The following is a 14,495-nucleotide window of genomic DNA, read 5'->3' on the forward strand; positions in this document are numbered from 1 at the left end:
ACCGATACGCCGACGAGTACTCAGTGAGAAACTACTCCGACGCTATTTCGGACCCTACGAGGTCATCCGACGTATTGGCGCTCTGGACTATGAGGTCGTGCCAGACGGCATTTCGCATTCACAGCGGCGCCGCGCACGATCTGAAGTGGTCCAGGTGGTGCGCCTTAAACCCTTTTACGGACGCTGACGAAATTCCTTATTTTTTGTTGTTGTTTTCTTTGCTACGGGTGTTTTTATTTCTCTTGTATGTAGCATCGGGTCGATGCTTTTTAAGAGGGGGGTATTGACACGTGTACTTATCTTTATCGGGCGACCACGTTTCGCCGCTTAATAACTGTAATCGCACAGCGAGGGACGCGCCTGAATGTATCCGATGTTTCTGGAAAGTTATCGATGCTTCTACCTGGCTGTCTGTTATCTGATTTCATCCCGTAACGCGAATGGTGTAGAACTTTGTGGAAGGCACACGGGTCCGAACGATTAGTCTGGAACATTCGACGACTGCTCTATAAAAGCCGACGCACTTGACCCGCTGATCAGATTTTCGACGATCGCCGACTGTGTTCGCCGCTATCGTTGTGCTTTAAGTGTAGCCTGTTTTGCGGGCAGAGGTTCGCCCAATAAAAGCTAGTTTTGTCTTACACAGTACTGCTACTGTGTTCTTTCTTCACCGTCACTACCACGTGACAATAGTGTATGCGGTTGGGATGCGGGAAGAGTTTCTTGTAAGGGAAACCAGCTTTGTCTTTGAGTGGTTTAGGATCATTAGCCACGATGAACACCAAGTGTTAATTGAATCGAGGTCAGTTTGTAAAGATTGGTGGTCAGTATCAGATTTAATGGCTCGGTACACTACACAGTCGTCAGCAAACAGTCTAATTTGGGAAGATACACAATTTGGTAAGTCATTAATATTAGAAAGAGTAGGGGACCAAGCATGCTCCCCTGGGGTACACCGGATGTGACTTGAGCCATTGAAGAGTTAGAACCATTAACAGCGGTGAACTGAACGCAAGATGAGAGGAAGTCTTTAATGCATGCTAAAACCTGAGGGTGAACATTGAGATGCGATAACTTGAGTAGTAGTCTATGGTGGGGGACCCGATCAAATGCCTTAGAAAAATCGAGAAACAAAGCGTCGACTTGAATCCTGGCGTCTACGTAAGTAAATAAGTCGCTAGTAAATCCAGCAAGCTGAGTGTCGCAAGAAAATCCCTTGCGAAAACCGTGCTGATATTTAAATATGATGTTGTGATCTTCAAGATAATTAATGGTATGGGTGTGTATGACATGTTCAAGGAGCTTTCTGAAGGTGCAAGTCAATGAAATGGGTCTATAGTTTAGGGAATCAGAGCGGCTGCCAGATTTGAAAATTGGCATTACTTCAGCTACTCGCCAGTCATGAGGGATGCAGCCAGATCATAAAGACTGAGAAAAAAGTGCAGGACTTGAAAACTACTCTGAGATATATTTCTAAGCAGATTGTAGTTAAAGCCAAGCCGGCCCGTGGTTGTAGTATGTTTAAGGTTATTTAATAAAGAAAGAATACCATCATCACTTATGACTACAGAGGGCATGGAATGATAGTGAAGTGAACTGAGTGCTAGAGAAGGGGTAATGACTTCATGAGTGAACACAGACAAAAAAGCGTTGGTAAAGAGTTGAGCAGAATGGGCATCGTCCAGCTGATCACCATTAGAATTTGTTAAGGATGAATCGGGACGTGAATGTGGGTTATTTAGCTGCAAAACCTTTGGGGATTATTAGATAGCATAGTGGCTAAGACGTCACTGTAAAACTGGCGCTGGTGGCTTTCAGCATTTTTTGGTAATCCTTGTCGCTTTTCCTGCAGGTTTCCCATGTAGTTAATAGGTTGTTAGCAACTGCCTGCCTATACAAACGCTTTTTCTTTTTATTGGCTCTTCGCAGCTGCTCATTGAACCAAGGCGCTCTTTTACTGCACCTAATTGAGATAACCGGTATGAATTTTGTAATGAGGTTAAGTAGGGTTCAGGTTATTTAGCGCACGAAAAGGGACGAAGGACAGTGGCAAGACGCGAACACTGTCCTTCGTCCTTCACTGTCCACTGTCCTTCGTCCCTTTTCGTGCGCTAAAAAACCTGAGTTATGAACCAACACACCCTAACCTACGCTCTTTCAAGTAGGGTTGTTTTGAACAGCGTCCAGTTCTGCTCAATGGAACGGAAGGTACATTCAGCTAAGAACCACCCAGAAAAAGTGGTTAATTCGAGATTCATCTAATCAAAATTAACCCTGTTATAACACCAGATCAGCTTTGAGGTAGTTTTCCTGTCAAGCATATGGTGATTAATGCACCCGGTAATGATGTCATGGTCAGAAAGACCACTAAGGTGAGATATTTTAGAAAAATAATTGGGAATATGGGTTAGAATCAGGTCGAGAATGTTGGCAGAGGTACCTGCGGATTGCGTGGGCTTTGTAATGAGCTGAGTTAGGTGAAAATCTAGACAAGACTGCAGAAAAGCGTGCGCATCCCTATCACTTGCTGGGGCAGATAGTGTCCCAATTGATACTGAGGAAATTAAAATCACCAAAGATAATTAGGACAGAATTTGGAAAACGCGCACACATCAGTTAGTAGGCGACAAAATTCGTCAGCAAATCCATCGTTGGCTGCATTTCTCTTCCCCTTCACTGTTATTTTTTTCCTGTGTTTCCATATATGTATTGCCTTCGTTTATCCATATACCAAGGTATTTATATTCTGTTACCTGATGCATTTCCTGGCCCTGTATTGCCACTGTCTGTTCTCTCGAATCCCCCCTGCGCCTCCTCGTGGCCGCTCTCACAAGCCAGCATTAAATGGGCTCCTTGATGCCAGGTGGAGCTAGTCGTCCGTAGTTGATGCGGTCCCTAACGCCAGAGTTTTTCACTTTGGGGTGATCATTTTCATCGTTGCTGGCTGCACTCACTGTGGCTCGCCTTGGTGGGGACAGCCTCGCCTTCTCGCTTCATCTTCAGTTTCCCGTCCGCCTCAGGCTCGTTTTTTTGAGTCCTCATCGCCATGTCAGCGGTGTGTGATGACGATGACATGCTTCAGTTGGAACAAAAGGTTATATATTCAAATGGAAAACGAGTACTTACCAATGCCATGTGCTTCGGCTCGGCGCGTTCCTCCCGAATCTCCCCTGCACCTCCTCGTGGCCGCTCTCGCAAGCCAGCATTAAATGGGCCCCTTGATGCCAGGTGGCGCTAGTCGTCTGTAGTTGATGTTGTTGGACGGCGGTACGGACGCTCCTGTGGTCGAGGCTTCAGCGACTTCGTTCGTAGCTAAGTACCTTTTTATCTTTATTAGCTAGTGTTTTGAAGTATTTTCTGTTGCATGGAGTAGGGGCGCAAATTTTGAATTCTTGGTAAGAGTAGCAAACGCACCGGCTTTGTCTAGGTCTGGCGGTTCCCCCGTTGGGCCTAGTTGGTAGGAGGGACCAACGTTACTTGACTAGGTTCAGTTGTCAAACTCTCCGTAGGCGCCGTACATCGGGGGTGGCCCCTTGTCTTGTTTTGCCGCCAGAGGGCGGGAGAACCGCAAGTAGCTCTACGCGGGCGCAGCTCTGCGTTGGCAAAGGGGCTTGAGTCCTCAGACTTCGCAACTTACGTACTCCGCAAGTGTTTTCACCGATGCGTCTTTAAATGTTTGTATAGTCTCGCGTTTAGGAGATTGGTTAAAAAACTTTGCGTAGCTGTGAAAATGCTGCTGCGCTGCCCCAGAGTGCGCTGTGGAGTCCTTAGTCCAGGGCCGCAGCAGCCCCGGCCGTCCACTGCGCTCTATATTAATCAGCTGTTGCTGATGAGTAGCTGTAAGTAGCTGATTAGTAGTTGTAATCAGCTGTTGCTGCTTAGTACTAATTAAATATTATTGCGAACGCAAGAGGCGATGTTAGCGCGACCACACGATGGTCGAACAAAGTCACGGGAGCTCATGCGAACCAATCGAGGCAGTTCACGAGGCCAGTCAAGGCACAGTGAATTAGGCGAAGTTAATTAAGGCACAGGTAATTAAAATATAGTTAAGGCCTGGACCTTTGGTGGTGGCAACGAATTACATAAATAGACGAACTAATTCATTAATTAGGGAATTAAGAAGTACACTAACATTTATTGGATAATTTTTAATTAATTATGAATGAACTACGCATTACCTAACTGGGCGGATTTATAATAATTTGAATATCTCAAAGCTACGGCAAACATTACCTTGGTTGTGCCCAGCTACGCGGCATTCGCATATTTTAAAACTCTGGCTGAAGTTAGCTGGGACACATGGTATATACACACTCTCAGCACTTCATTTCGGGATTTAAAAAAATGAAGCTAGCACTATTTCTTTCATCAGAGCACCGCATCCACAAGTGCAATGTTGAAACCTACGTGAGCTTTGCTCCCTTGCGAGCAGACTTGCACATTCAAAGTAAGTTATCGCTGCAGGAACGGAGCTAGCATATATACGCATTCGCGTCACTAAATAAAATTGGATGATACGGCCCGTAAACTCTTCAAATCGCACGCGGCATTTAAAACGCATAAGAGTGTCGCAAAAATGCACAGAGACTGCGGCAAAACACGCATATATACAACGCGCCAAAACACATAAACAACGGACAGTGCTTCGTCGCCCTGTCCGCGCCGTGCTGACCGAGCAAAGTACGACAGCAGCGCCACGAGATGCGAGGATCGGTGGTGGGTCCACGCAGTCACGGGAGTTTGAAAACTGAACCTAGTCTAGTAACGTTGGGAGGGACCTATAGGCTTCGTTAATTCTTTCAGCTAGCTCCTCAGATTCTTGCATGGGGTAGGGAGTGATAATTCTTTATTTTAGTTTGGTATAGCGGTCGAGGTCGGCTTTGCTTGAGTGATTTGGCGAACTTCCTCGTTGGGCCTCGGGAACAAGGCCTAGCGATGAAATCGAAGAACGCGAAGGCCGCGGGGGACGGGGAGCAAGTGCAGTGCGACGAGTGCCTGCGATGGTGCTTCCTCGACGAAACTAAGTTCCAGAATGTAGCAGACGCGGAGGGGTCTAGCTTCACGTGCAGGTCGTGCGAGGGCGTCAGGGAAGCCGTCCAAAAACTGGAAGGGAATTGGGCGGCTAAGTTCGACGAGCTTAAGGCAGAACTGAGGGAGGAACAGGAGAGGCAGGTAGCACTGCAGGCGAAAGTTGACAATTTTGTCAAGGTGGAGGCGGCCCAGGCCGCGCAGTTAGTAAGGACCGTGGCCGAGCTTGAGGCAGAAAAAGAAAGGAGCGCCGAACTGGAAAGGCGGCTCGACGCGCTGGAGACGCGGGCAGCGGAGAAGGTCGAGTCAGGTCAACAAAGTGTTGGCAAAAACTCGGAAAGTAGGGTAGATCCTACAGGCGAAGTGGGAGGCAGGGAGCCAAAGCAAGCCGTCGTCAGCTCGCCGCCGGTGAAATGGCGTAGTTATAGTGAAGCTGCACAACGCGCCCCGAGTGAGGCGACGCTGCAGTCACAGGGGCGCCAGCGGGCGCAAAGGGAGGGGCAGCAGGCACAGGCTGCAGTCGAACGGTTTGCACATAGAAGGGTCCTGGTGATAGCGGACTCCAATGTGGGGAGGGCCGAACAGGGCGTGATGGCGAGAGTGAAGGCGGACGGGCGAGTACAGGTGGAGGTGCAAGCGGGCAAGGGTATGGCGGAAGCAATGACCAAGGCGCGGGAAGTAGTTGGGGTCAGCACGGAGAGCGACAGCTTGGTCATTATGCATTCTGGGCTCAATGATGTGCTTAAGGGGAGAAGCCAGGACCTTGAGAGGCACATTGAGACTGGGCTGAGTAAGCTTACAGAGGCCTCCGGGAGGGTGCATGTGACCATATGCACTATCCCAGAGGTCCAGGGCCAGGCTTACCAGGTAGAAAGGAGGGTGGTTGAAGCCAATCGGGTCATTAGGAGTCTGAGCGGACGACTCGGGTACAGCGTGATGGAGGTCAACAGGGACGTGTACGGAACCGGCTTCCGGCCTTTTGTGCAGGATGGTATTCACTACAGTGGTGCCACTGGCAAAAGGATAGGGGGCAGGATGGGTCGCCAGGCAACAGCTTTTTTAGGGGGACCCAGAGCCCTGAAAGAAGCAGTGTAGGCGTGGACGATTCGAGGCAGGAGCCACAAACACGCGAACATCGGCACTGTAGGAGAGGTGACAGGAATAAGCGCAAGAGCCAAATTAAGTCAGACATAGGGTTCATTAACATGCAAAGTGGCAGAAATAGGCTAAAATGGGAGGAAATCGAAGAACTAAGGCAGGAGAACTTAATGGTTTATGGGTTTGTAGAGACACATCTTAGGGACATGGAACAGCCGCCCTGTAACCCTGATTATGCATGGGAATACTGCAACAGAGTGCAGGGTAGCAGAAAGGGTGGGGGAATTGGAGCATTCATTCATAAAAATACAAATTGGCAAAGGGTCAAACAGGAATGCAAGGAGCATTTATGGCTAGAAGGAAAAGTAGCAGGGGCGAAAACACTTCTAGGCTTTGTATACCTTTGGACAGGATCAAATGCTAAAGAGGAAAACAAAAAAATGTTGGACTGTATAGCAGCGGACATCAATGAGCTGGGAAAAGGATGTGAAGTAATTGTAGTAGGAGACATGAATGCGCATGTTGAAGATATGGATCGGCACAGACTCCACAGGTAACATGCTGCTGGATATGTGTGAGAGGCATAACTTAGTTGTCTGTAACTCTACTCAGAAGTGTGACAGTCATAACATGGGAGGTAGGGGGTCGACACTCGACAATAGATTATGCGTTAATGTCACATAGGATGTACGATAGATAGGAGCCATGATTATAGATGAACAGGGCTCCAGAAGTATAGGTAGCGACCACAAACGTATCAAGTTGAGTTTTAAGAGGGAAACTAAAACACGAACGACGCGCGAGGAAACGCCAGATGTGATTTTTTACTCAGAAGACGAAGTGGAAATAGCGGCCAAACAAATTGAAGAGGAAATATCAGAGGGTACTGAAACGGATTGGACTTACCCAAAGTTAATGAGACTATTTGAGCGTGAGCTAGGTAAGGCGCGAGTCAGGAAAACAAGGCAAGGGATACGAAAACTCAAGAGCTGGTGGGATGAAGAGGTTAAGAAGGCCATAAAAAAACGTCAGGAAGCCTCCAGGGAACACAGGTATTCCAAAAGTAAGGGAGAACCTGAAGCAGAAGTAGAGAGGAAATGGGTAAACTACATAAAATGCAAAAGGGAAGCATCTTATTTGATCAACGAGAAAATCAAGACAAAAGGGTCCCAATGGCTGTCAAAAATAAGCAATAAAAAGATAAACAGGCAGCTAGGAAATTGTGGCAACATCTGCACTCCTTGGGCAATAGGACAAGCCTAGAGCAGAGGTATATAGTAACAGCTCAAGGTACTAGGTTAGAAGGAGAGGGGGCAATGGAGCATATAGGAACCATGATGAGGGAAAAATTTACAAAACAGACAAATGGTACATGCAGTACGTCGGAGAGAGATAGCCCGGTCAACCCACTGCTTTCGCTTGGACAAAAAGAGTGGGAAAGGGCGGAGAAGAGGGTACCAAGTAGCACATCGGCAGGCCCCGATGGTATTCCAATTATGTTAATAAAGAAATTGGGCCCGAAATCTAAGAAAGCATTGAGGGAGGTGGTGAGCAAAATGCTAGTGGATGGTAAAGTACCTGACGAATGGAGGCTAAGTAGAATGAGAATGATATATAAGGGAAAGGGGGACAAAGCTGACATAAATAACTACTGGCCTATAACAGTGACGTCAGTGGTTTACAGGGTGGTTATGCAGATTATAAAGGACAGGCTGCAGGCATGGGTAGAGAACGAGGGGGTACTTGCAGAGCTACAAAATGGGTTCCGGAAGCATAGGAGGCTAGAAGACAATCTGTTCTCGCTAACACAGTGCATTGAAATAGCTGAAAAGGAACACAGACCCCTATGGCTGGCTTTTTTGGACATTAAGGGAGCCTATGACAGTGTACTTCAAGAGGGCTTGTGGGGCATTCTGGAAACTTTAGGAGTGCAAGATGGAGTAACCAATTTCTTAAAAGATATCTATAAAGGTAACCGGGTGATTATACAATGGGAAAAGCAGGTTTCGGAGCCTGTAATGATTCGGCGGGGGCTTAGGCAGGGGTGCCCATTGTCGCCTCTGATGTTTATGCTGTACCTACAAGGTCTAGAGGCCAAAATACAGCAAAGCGGACTCGGCTTCAACCTATCATTTCTCAAGCAAGGAAAATTGATTGAACAGTCATTACCAGGACTGATGTACGCGGATGATATTGTATTAATGGCTGACAATGCAGAAGATCTGCAGGAATTAATGGACATATGTGGTACAGAAGGAGACAGATTAGGCTTGAAGTTTAGCAAAGAAAAATCAGCAGTCATGATTTTTAACGATAACAATTGCGGCGAGCATAAGATACAGGAGGCCACGCTGGAGATAGTCGATAAATACAAGTACCTTGGGGTGTGGATAAATAATGGCATTGAGTATCTGACAGAGTACGAAAAATATCTAACGACTAAAGGTAACAGAAGTGCAGCGATTATGAAGAGTAGGGCATTGTGGAACTACAATAGGTACGAGGTAGTACGAGGGATATGGAAGGGGGTAATGGTACCAGGCCTGACTTTTGCCAATGCGGTTCTATGTATTAGAACAGAGACCCGGCAACAGTTGGAAATTAGGCAACGTGGGGTGGGTAGGGTCGCTATGGGAGCACATGGCAAGACACCAAATCTTGGAGTACAGGGGGATCTGGGATGGTCTTCTTTCGAGGGCAGAGAGGCTAGTAGCAAGATAGCCTTTGAGGAGCGATTGAGAAAAATGGGGGAAATTCGGTGGGCTAGGAAGGTTTTCAGTTACTTATACACGAGGAATGTTGACACGAGGTGGAGGAAGCGAACTAGAAAATTGACAAGCAAATACTTGGGCAGTAGCGGGGGAACAAGTAAGGAATCATCTGTCAAGAAAAAGGTTAAGGAGGCAGAGAGGAGTATGTGGAGTACAGAGATGCAAACCAAATCGGCATTGGAGACATACAGGATGTTTAAGCAAGAAATAGCCAAAGAAAATATTTACGATAACTCTAAGGGAAGCTCATTGTTGTTCGAAGCCAGGACAGGTGTACTGAGGACTAAAACGTACCGAGCCAGATACCAGGAGATAGATTTGGTATGCGAGGCGTGTAGAGAGGAGGAGGAAACGGCGGAACACCTGATACTTGCTTGTAAACAACTTCACCCTGCAGTTGAATCTAACGGGGAACTATTCAAAGCCTTGGGTTTTAAAGACAGTGAAAGTAGAATAGACTTTGAACAGGTAGAAATAACTAAACGGAGGCTATCTGATTGGTGGACAATATCAACGCAGAAGTAAAGGAGTAAATACATAGGTATGCATGCATATAGAACGATTAAAGGCTAGGTGGCGCGCGTCGCCGCCGCCCGATTCAAAGGGTTGAGCCACAGTCATCCATCATCCATCCATGATGTGGTCCCAACACCACTTGACAGCATTTTCGTTACTAGGATAAAAACTTTGGGTTGTTGGGAGAGAAAATGGTGGAGGATCTAGAAGGTGTGCATGTAACAGCACGTTCGACGAAGCGGTAGGTGTGACGTGCACTGTGCATTTCCGCTTTTGTGAGCTTCTCTGCCCGAGTAGAAAGTGCAGAAATGAATACTTATGTCCTTCATTGCATAAGAGGAGCGGAGCACTGTCAGGGTTATCAGTAAGAAAGAAAGGCTACAAAACAAAACTTCAGGCTACATCCATGGCTTACAGGGCACTTATACTCCATCTCACAACTAGCTTGCAGTACTACCAAAGGTACGAGACAACATAGGCAATATCCTTTCAAAAGTGAAGAATGGGCGAGTTTGAAAAGTTCAAAAGTGAAAAAGCGAGTGAATGGGTGAATTTAGCCATACAATATCCTTGCACAGCATAGTTCCAAGTGTAATTGACTGATTATTGGCTGCACTAGAGAGTTTTATTTTTGCTCCCTATATTATACAGTACAGCATACGTGACATGTATGTGACGTGTGTATGGTGTGTGTATGATGTATGTACAGCATACGTGACGTGTACAGATACGTGACATGTTATGGCTTTTGCGCATGCCGATCGTTTACCGAGAATTAGTGTAGCAGTTACCGTTGGTAACTGTAATAGCCACCCTAACCGTGATAAACTATAGCAACATGGCAGCACCTTTAGAGCGCCAGTTGCCTGCTTCGATCTGAATTCGGTCTTGTTACTAGCTCACCACCCTGTCAGCAAGAAACAAGTTGTGAAATCCATCATTGCTAAGTCTCATCTCAAGCTGAAGTCAAAGCATTAGTTATGTTTTGCTGTAATTGTTGAGATCGGCTGTTTTTACGCTGCTGGGACTATAGACACGGCACCGAGCCATAAAACTTGATTGATTTCTAGTTAGCAGATGGCACCATGCCATTAACATTGGTGAAGTGTTGACTATGCGGAATGCTATAAAGGCCTGATTGTTCACTGCATCATTAATTTGCTACCCCTCTCAAGCATGGTACGTGATGACGGTAGCAAGCAAATGCCAAGTTGACGCCGGGCAGATGCTGTTTTGCAGGTGAACATTTATGAGGGCGTTTGCCCTTACTACTTGCCAAGGAGGCTGCAAAGTAACTAGGGAAATTATACACATGAAGCGAAACGCCGTTGTTACATCCATGTAAACAAGGCCTGTGGTTATGGTGTCAACATTTTTTCACCAACCCATCAACCATGGAGCATGTGCAGATTCTGTTTTACTTATTATAAATGTAGGCTCTACGCAACACTTGATTACACAACTTTTACATTTCTATACAAATCATGAATGCTTTGGATTATGTAGATGTCAACTACAACTGAATATGGAAAATATTGTGTCAGCAATTTCAAAGCATTAAGTACACAATGAAACAATTTGGTATATGTTAGACCTCCACATCTTGCTACAACAGCATGTATGCACATAGCAATGCTCATGCTGCTATTGACGTCACAGCTGCCGCCACACACTCCTTAAGTAACGCATGTGCTGTGCACAGGTTGTCCAGAACATTCCAGTGACACTATGTTGGACAGCCTGCCCTCTCAAAGAATGCATTCTAGACCCCCCCCATTTTAGGGCAGACCGTGTGGTGGAGAATCATCTTTATTGTCAAGCTCGCTGCTACTGCTGCTGCCGCTTTTATCATCATTTTCATCTTCATAATGTATGTCGTCCACAGAAAGCCAAAAGTTGTGCAACACAGCACATGCGTGACAATGTTGACCGCACGTTCTGGGTCATAGAGGAGGGTGCGGCACTTCTGTAGACAGCGGAAATGGCTCTTCAAGAGCGCAATACCTCTCCACCACGGAACGCATGGCGGCATGTGCTCCGCTGTACTTCTCCTTGGCTGTCTGCATTGGAGGATGGCTGCGAACCGGGGTCAGGAGCCACGGTTCCAAGGAATAGCCATGGCTCCAAAGGGGTACCTACTGTCACCTGCATGAGGATGGAAATAGGGCATTGAGTACTCCTGGGATGAGAGGCAAGTTAGCAACTGAGGAAAGTTACAGAATCATTCAAAAAGGATAGAGGTCAGAGGTTGCGAGTCCCAAGTAACAGCACGAGTTGGGCATGTCTGCCCCGACAATAACTGCTAACCAAATTACGAGCGTACTACTCAGTGCCTGCCAGAAACTGAAATTAACACTTTTTGGTGCTACCAATGACACAGTAGTAGCACTGATGTGTCTTCATTTCTTCTGCTTCTGGCAGGAACTGGGTACAGTAGTAGCAGTAACATGTGTTGCTTTCTTCTGCTCCTGGAAGGCACTTGGTAGCATGCTTGCAACTTAGTTAATACCTTTAACAATGTCAGTGGTAGCACCAATTAATTTGATTTTCTCTACTCCAGGCAGGCACTTACCCATCTGCTTGTAATTTATTTAAAAGCTTGTGCTGGGGTGGACATTGCGTTCTATTCACTACTGAAGCGTGACTGTGACAAAAAATGTCTTGTCTCACTGAAGAGGTATTCCCCGGGATCCACAATACCCCCTGCTTGGAACCGCTGGCGCAGCCATGTTGTCCACCAGATGAATGAGTCATGGTCTGACTCCGGTTGCATAGGATCCCCAGCCAGGGCCCTTATCTCCACATCACAGATCGAGAAAAGTGTGAACGGATAAAGTCCGCATTGACAAGTGCAACATAACTGTCTAAAGAATCAGCAGCACTAAAAAAACAAGACGTATACTTACGAGCGTGCAGTTTAGGCCGTAGTAGCCCTACCGACGCATGAACACAGTCTTGAGCTCACTCTGGGGTGCGATAATGGCAATGAAGCTGTCGTGCACGCATCTGATGATTCTGGGAATAGCGCAGCGCCGAAGGAAACCCTCCTTCACGGCTACCTTTTCTTCAGATGTCTTCGGAAAATGGACCCACTTGTTGCGGACCCCTGCGTTTATGACAACCTCTGCCACTCATCGCACACACTCGTTCACGGTTGACTATCACATCCGGATCACCTCCTCACTACCTACAAACGTTTGGAAGCTCCCTGTGGCAAAGTGTAGTGCATGCAACAACTTCTGCTCCACCGACAGTCCCGTTGCTCGTTCTGCTTCTACACTCTTAAACAAATGTACACCCTTGGGGTCGTATCTTGCCACAAAACAATAATCGTCATCTGTCTTGCTTGCATTTTTTCCTTTCTTGAAAACGCTGTGCTCGCTACTTTCCTGTTGAGAATGCTCTGTCATGCTGATAACGCGCATGCCGTTCGTGACCTGGAAGTACCGGGCACGCAGCAATAAAGGAAATGCAGACATGTCACAACACGATTATTATTCTGTGGCAAGATGCGACCCAAAGGGTGTAACGTTGTTTAAGAGTGTAGTTCCCCCGCCACTTCCTTGCACAACAACTGCTCCGTTTCCTTTGAGACATGAAAATGCTGTCAAAAATGGGTCATCTGGCAAGTCAAATGCGGCGTCTGGCTCTTCGTGTCCATGGTGAAAGCAAAGAGCCACGGCCATAGTGATGAGAGGGACAGCCATCTTTTATGGCTTATGAAATGAACCTGCCACTGGCCGTGCCAAAAATTTATGCATTATGCTCCACATAATAAGTGTGTCAACGTCTCTGATATTTCGGGTATTTGTGGGTGCCTAACATGTGATTGACTGATGAAATGGCCATGGCTGGGTCATTTTACCAATGGCAGCGAGGTGATGGCGGCAAAAGGCATAAAAAAAGGTAATAGAATTCATACATTATAGCACCCCTGTGTCCCAAGTAGTCTCTTCGGGCTGTTACGTTTGACCGGCGGGAGCTGGCGATCTTCGGGAAAGTGACCGTTGAAAAGGCGCCACCATGGCTGCGGCGGCGACTCGTTTTGTAAGGAGGACAATGCACCGCGTCCCCAATAGAATGGCGCCGAGATGGCTAGACACAGTCGGCGGAGCAAGTATTGTTAGTGTGTACACCGACACCGTCATGGTCTGTTTGGAGCAGGGGAGCTCCTGGAAGATATTTTGCGGTGCCGTCTCACGCAGCTTAGAACTCGTTGGTCATTGGACAGACGTGGCGGCTACTGTCTACGGAGTCAACTCTGGGATAAAGAGGCGCTTGCTCGGGGTAGCACCGTGTCTGCGAGAACCCTCTCACCTTGGTGTGGTCAGTGCAACCTGTGCGGAAGTGAATGCGTAAACCCTCCCCTCTCAAAGGCGGGTCGGCTACGATGACTTTGGACGCTCCGAATTGGTCGGAGGTTGAACGACCGTTTTCCCTCACCTAGGGAACTAGGGAGGACCGAGTGTTTATAAGCATCTGTTGCGCGGCTGCTGAATGTGCACTCCTCTTTCAGTCATGTTAGACTGATGAACTGTAATGTTCTCATGTAGATACTGTAATTAAATCCCATATTCCTCGTTCTTGATGAAAAGTCTCTCCTTACAACAACGTCCTCAGCGTGGATGAGTTAGACGACGGCATTGGCCAGCTACCATCTATTTCATGCCCGACTCCAATCACCACAGTGCACATACCCAGTTTTGTATATTTAGTTAGAGGTATTGGCTAAGAATGTTGGCCTAGTACTAAGAGGCACATGCCCATTTGTGCATGCCCAGTTTCCCAACTAGTCTATTCGGGCACATACCCAGTGATGCGTACCTATTTAGGGGTATTTGTTAGCAAACTCTCCGAGGCGCATGCCAAGCTACACATGACCGGTGTCCCAACTTGTCTATTTGGGTACATACCCAGTGGCCTGTGTTGTTGTGTACTGGGCATGATGACAGCCAGCACATGCAAAGGGGTAAAAGAGGCAGAGCAAGCTTTGCTTCAATTTTCTTTCAGGTGCACGAATGGAAAGTTGCAGCTACGTATGTTTGCTGTGGCATGGCTGCACTCCTTTTTTATACTGTT

The 14,495-nt window shown here is 47.0% G+C and overlaps 2 protein-coding genes across 7 annotated transcripts in view; both read left to right on the forward strand.

The window, feature by feature from the left end:
* The window catches only part of Sting (transmembrane protein sting), a 402,026-nt gene that overhangs the window by 78,837 nt on the left and 308,694 nt on the right, over positions 1-14,495 (forward strand). The window lies entirely within an intron of this gene.
* On the forward strand, positions 4,939-6,192 carry LOC139059923 (uncharacterized). Its single transcript, XM_070538522.1, has 2 exons — positions 4,939-5,234; positions 5,376-6,192. Exons 1-2 carry the CDS (start codon positions 4,939-4,941, stop codon positions 6,124-6,126), a joined length of 1,047 nt encoding a protein of 348 aa, XP_070394623.1. The 3' UTR covers positions 6,127-6,192.

Source organism: Dermacentor albipictus, chromosome 5, assembly GCF_038994185.2.
Source record: "Dermacentor albipictus isolate Rhodes 1998 colony chromosome 5, USDA_Dalb.pri_finalv2, whole genome shotgun sequence".
Taxonomy (NCBI): domain Eukaryota; kingdom Metazoa; phylum Arthropoda; class Arachnida; order Ixodida; family Ixodidae; genus Dermacentor; species Dermacentor albipictus.